At 47.9% G+C, this 5,581-nt stretch overlaps 1 protein-coding gene and 1 long non-coding RNA gene across 7 annotated transcripts in view; one reads left to right on the top strand and one right to left on the bottom strand.

Moving 5' to 3' along the window:
• Positions 1 to 359: 359 nt before the first annotated feature.
• Positions 360 to 4,394, bottom strand: LOC114487033 (uncharacterized). The gene is made up of 3 exons (XR_003681614.2): positions 4,311 to 4,394; positions 3,555 to 3,608; positions 360 to 632 (listed from the first exon to the last, which is right to left on the bottom strand). It is a non-coding gene; the product is annotated as an uncharacterized lncRNA (long non-coding RNA).
• Positions 4,395 to 4,490: 96 nt separating this feature from the next.
• The window catches only part of TMEM62 (transmembrane protein 62), a 36,430-nt gene continuing 35,339 nt past the window's right edge, over positions 4,491 to 5,581 (top strand). Inside the window, exons 1-2 of one of the 6 annotated variants that reach the window (XM_028495528.2) lie at positions 4,491 to 4,709; positions 4,986 to 5,097. In XM_028495528.2, the coding sequence (XP_028351329.1) occupies positions 4,530 to 4,709; positions 4,986 to 5,097 (292 nt within the window). In that variant the 5' untranslated portion in view covers positions 4,491 to 4,529. Of the gene's footprint in view, positions 4,766 to 4,985; positions 5,098 to 5,581 lie in introns of all 6 variants that reach the window. The other 5 variants (XM_024118297.3, XM_028495531.2, XM_028495529.2 and 2 more) reach the window with 5 other exon arrangements.

Raw genomic sequence — 5,581 nt, 5'->3', positions numbered from 1 at the left:
TCACAGACTGGGTGGTTTGTAAATAACAGAAATGTATTTCTCACTGTTCTGTAGGCTGGAAGTGTAAGATCAGGGTGCCAGTGTGGTCAGGTTCTGGTGAAGACACTCTTCCAGGTTGCAGACTGCTGACTTCTTGCTGTGTCCTTGATCTTGGGTGGCCTTGGCCTGTAGTGGCTTGAAGCAGGATTTTGGTTCCTCATCCAGAGACTGAAGTCAGGCCGTGTCAGTTAGAGTGCTAAATCCTAGCCACTAGACCACCAGCGACAGTGTCCAGTTGTCGCTGAAATGTCGGCTTCCCTGTGCACCGATGCTGAACAGAAATATGGAGACAGGGATTTTGGAGGAAGAGAGAGATGGCTTTATTTTTCTGCCAGGCAGAAGGGAAGACACAGCAAGCTAGTGTCTCAAGAACTGTGTCCCCCCCGACTTGGGAATCAGGTAAGATTTTATATGTGGGGCCCGCAGTCCGGGGTATAAGATAAGGCTCAAAGTAGTGAAAGTCTTGCATTCTTCCTTTCATTTGCATTATTTCAGAACAGTCATAGCTGGCGTCAGGCTGTTGGGTAATTGAAGTCCGGCAGGCTGGTAATTGTGTCCGTTTGCCTCTGGTTTATTGGCTGGTGACCTTGTTTCTGAAATGCAAAAACTACAGGGGGTGATTTGTTACCAGGGGCATATAGAATGTAAGTGCTTGGAGGTAATAAGGTTAGGGGGTGACAGGCATCCTGTGTGAGGATGTAACTCACACAGAGTTAGGGGTGACAGGTGCCGAATGTAAATTACACAGTGTCAGGGAGTGAGATTAGCTTTTTAAGGTACAAATCTAGTTACTACAAATTAGTGACAGTTAAAGTAAAACAAGGAGTGATTAACTCTTTCAGGCCAGGTTATGTTTCTTCTCTAGGCTGTTCGCTGTTCCCTTTGTTTTCCTTGCTCTCAGCAGCAGAAGAAAGAAAACTCTCACTGCTATTTACATTGCAACATAGTGACAAGGCCCTGGCCCTTGGCTCTGTAGAAATGAATTTCCCCAGGAGACAGAAAGTAGTGAAACAAGTAAAGTGTTTATTAGGAGGAAAAGAGTACCTGTGAATAGACACACATGGGAAGTCACAGAGAGAGAGTTGTGCCCTCGTGGTAGTTTGAATCACTTGTATGGGGCATTTGTTCTGGGTTTCCTCTGGCCAATCATCTTGCTTTGCCTGGTTCTGAGTCCGTATTTGGTTTATCTCAGGGTCCTCCCATGTGTGCACGCATGCACATCTCTTAGCCAAGATGGATTCTAGTGAAGAGGCCTATGGGTAGGTTGACGTCACTCCTTTTTTGACCTCCAAGGAGCTTTTCTGCACATGTGTAGTTGGGAAGGTCTCCTTGACTTCGAGAATGAGAAATATGTGGTCTCTTTATCTTTTATCTGGGCAGGGCTCAGCTCCTCTCTGCTACTGTCCCCCCACAGGGGACAAACTCCAGCTGCTCAGCCTGGGATACACCTATCTCCTGCCTCATCCTCACATGGTGGAAGGGGCCAGGGATCTTTCTAGGGTCTCTTTTATAAAGGCACTAATCCCATTCAGGAGGTTGGAGCCCAAAGCCCCCACCTCCAAATACTATCAACTTATGAATTTTGTGGGGACATATTCAGATCATAACACACGATTAGTGCAGTATTCTTTTAACAGGACTCTCTGCCACATCTCTCTGTTTAATTGGTTCCCTATGCCATTGCCAGATCTATCTTCACTCTTGGCATTTATAGAGGCTTTCTGTTGCAGGGAAAAAAAAAGGGCACAAGAGGAGGGTCATGTCCCGGGTCTTGAGTGAGTCTGTGGGACTGGCCGCCAAGTGAGGGTCCTTGGCTTTGCACAGGAAAGAATTCAAGAGTGAGCCATAGAAAAGTGAAAGCAGGTTTATTTAGAGAGATACACATTCCATAGACAGAATGTGGTCTCTCCCAGAAAGTGGCCCTGAAATATGGGGTGGTTAGTTTTTATGGGCTGGGTAATTTCATAGGCTAATAAGTGGGTTGATTATTCCAACTATTTTGGGGAAGGAGTAGAGATTTCCAGGAATTGGGCCAGCACCCACTTTTTGGCTTTTTATGGTCATCCCTGGAACTGTCATGGCGCCTGTGGGTATGTCATTTCGCATGCTAATGTATTATAATGAGTGTATAATGAGGCTCAAGGTCTACTGGAAGTCAAATCTTTCACCATCTTGGACTTAGTTGGTTCTAACCGGTTTATGTCGTGTCCTCAATGGCTATGCCATTCTTTTAAAGGTTGTGCCCTGCCCCCTTCCTGTCTCACTTCCTCAGTGTGGGTCAAACAAAGCGTCCGGTCTAATTCCTCTAGGTATAACCCAGCCCCAATGAAACTAAAGTACAGTGTCCCTTGGTATGTGCAGGGTATTGGTTCTGAAACTGCACAACTCAGATGGGATTTGAACCCAGCAAAAACTCAGGTTGGGACTTGAACCCATGGGCTGGAACTCGAACCCACTGTCGTTACCTGAGATCACATACCTGGTCTCAGAACTTAATGAAACTCAGGTTCTTTATGTCTCAGCACAGAAGGAATTCAGCAAGAGGCAAAGTGATAGGTAAGAAGTGGATTTATTTAGAGAGATACACATTCCATAGACAGAATGTGGTCCATATCAGAAGGTGAGAATGGCCATGGGAGAAACACACTCCAAAGACAGAATGTAGTCCCTCTCAGAAAGTGGGAGTGGCCCCGAAATACGGCATGGTTAGTTTTTTATGGGCTGGGTAATTTCATAGGCTAATGAGTGGGAGGATTATTTCAACTATTTTGGGGGAAAGGCAGGGATTTCCAGGAATTGGGCCTCTGCCCACTTTTTGGCCTTTTATGGTCAGCCTCAGAACTGTCATGGCACCTGTGGGTGTGGTGTGTCATTTAGCATGCTAATGTATTACAATGAGCATATAATGAGGCTCAAGGTCTACTGGAAGTTAAATCTCCCACCATCTTGGACCTAGGCGGTTCTAATCAGTTTTTGTTGTATGCTCAACAGCTATGTCATTCTTTTAAAGGTTGTGCCCTGCCGCCTTCCCTCCTGTTTCAGTACCAGGAGTCTGTCCCCACCTTCCACCCCCCACCACCCAACCGCCAAAACCACTGGGTGCCCAAGTCCCAAATTTGGCCCTCTGTATCTGCAGCTTCCACACCCCCATGGGTTGGTTGAATCCACAGATGCCCAACCCCTGGATAAGGAAGACTCTGTCTCTTCAACATGACCTGCGTTTTCTCACCTTAATGTTCTGGTTCATGTTGTTAGGTCCTGGTGGAAAGTGCTTCTCCCCACCCTGCCCCCAATCTCTGCCACTCAGAAATACTATCCGTCCTTTATATGCCACCTCCTTAATCAAACTTTTCCAGAGTCTCTCCAAAGAAGTGATCTCTCCAGGTTTTAACCTTCCTCTAGCCTTTTATATCTCAATGTCACTTGTAGCAAAATGGCATGTTCTTCTCAACCTCATTTGTGTATTTCTCTCTGCTACATAAACTTCTAAGATAGTGAACTTTTTAGCTACTTACCATTATGTTTCTTTATGTTTTCTGCTTAGATCAATGTCTTGAATTCCAAAGGTACTAAAAAAATATTTAATGAATTGAAATAGGCATAACTTAAATACTGGCAACACAGCCCAATAAAATAACTCAAAAAGGGGTTAAAAGGGGGGCTGTATTCATATAAAACTGTTTATTGAAAACAGAAATATGTTTACCCAGAATGTTTTTCAAAACATGTTTATTCAAAAATGTTTATTCAGAACATAATAAACAATCCAAAAGTTCAACAATAAGGGAATGGTTAGATAAATTAAGGGCAGGACCCTAATGTAATTCTTCTCTTGTACCTGGCCCATAGGAAGTATTTTAAAATGTATTAAATGAATGGCACACCACCGTATTAGACTATTATGTAACCAAGTGCACATGAAATCAGTTCTAGGAAAAAACAACTCTCACAAAACATACGGATTAAATCTATAGAAAACCTATGGAGCGACTTTGTTAATAATCAGAAGGAACCAGAGAAAGCCACCTGCCACATGTGTGCAGCAATTTTTAAAAGGCGTCCTCATACATACTTTGATTCTCACAACAACCCTGTGAAGTACGCTCAGTAGGTATTAACTCTGGTTTGCAAGGAAACCGATCACCGAGGTCCGGCATGATTGACTAAGGCGGAGTCAGGACGCTAGCCTCCGCCTCCCAGACCCGGGCTCCTTCCCTGCCACCCCACGGCTACTGCGAGTGGCGCTGGGGGTCAAGGTTTTTTTTCCTTACCCCGCATTGCATTAGCAAACCGAGCCCAGAGCCGCGGGCGGCCTGCAGCTGCACAGCCAGGCGTAGGTGCCAGTGCCGGCGGACCAGACCGGCGGCGTAGGCTCCGCGACCATAGAGTACGGAAGTGCGGCCAGAGCAGCTCCCGGGGGGGCACCAATCGGTCCCGGTGCCGGTCCCTGCCCCGGCCCCGCACACGAGTGCCGCGCCCCGGCGGGCGGAATGGCCGCAGCTCTGGCCGTCAGGGTGGTCGCCGGGCTGGCGGCCGCGGCCTTGGCGGCAGTGTTCTTGGAGCACTACGGCCTGGCCGGGCCGCCCTCGCCACTGCCCCAGCCCCGCACCCCCCGGAGCCCGCACCCTGCGCCGGGCCTCGGAGCCAGCAACATCTTCTGGGGTCTGCAGGTGACGCAGCGGGAGCCCAGGCCGGGGCTGGGTGGGTGCAGAGCTGGCGCCGCACGGTGAGACGCCAGCAGTTTCCGCGGGGTCGCGACCCGCTCCTGTTTGGGCCCACACTCTGGGCTGGGGGAGAGGGGGTTGTTGCTCCGTCCTTCCCTGGGGGTTTCGTTGATGCACTGCGTCTTTGCCTTTTCCTTCCGCCGGAGAGAGCCGCTGGGTCATCTCTGTTTGTGCTGCCTCTTCCTGACTCAGATATCTCTGTTTAATACCTGCTTTCGGCAGATATCTGACATTCACCTGAGCAGGTTTCGCGATCCAGGCAGAGCTGTAGACTTAGAGAAGTTCTGTTCTGAAGCTATTGACATCATTCAACCAGCTCTCGTCCTAGCAACAGGTAGGGAGGATTGCCGTGCTGTCATGTTGTTCTGTGGTCCGGATGGTAGAATGGAGACAGGGCTACAGCCTTTTAATTTGGGGGCGTTAGGAGAACTTGAGCCACAGCCTCAGGTGAGTCCTCCTCCTGTAGAGGAGATAGGATATTATAATTTCCTTTGCCTATGTATAACTGAGTCAAGATCCGGGCTAAATGACTTGCCATAGCAAGCTTTCGTCCAAGCGGTGGAAGCAAGGCTCATGATTCTCGTGTTAGTGTTGCGTCTGCCGTATCTGGTTTTTTTTGTTGTTGTTATTGCAGCTCTGGATTTGAGACTTAGAGAAAGCCCTTTAACCAGCTCCTCCTCTTCTTTTTTTTCTTAACTTTTCCATTTTCTTTACAGTATTAATCTTTTTTTTTTTTTTTTTGTGGTATGCGGGCCTCTCACTGTTGTGGCCTTTCCGGTTGCGGAGCACAGGCTCCGGACGCACAGGCTCAGTGGCCA

The sequence above is a fragment of the Physeter macrocephalus genome, chromosome 11, assembly GCF_002837175.3.
Source record: "Physeter macrocephalus isolate SW-GA chromosome 11, ASM283717v5, whole genome shotgun sequence".
NCBI classification, from domain to species: Eukaryota; Metazoa; Chordata; class Mammalia; order Artiodactyla; family Physeteridae; genus Physeter; species Physeter macrocephalus.
This window is presented reverse-complemented; position numbering and strand designations above follow the sequence as displayed.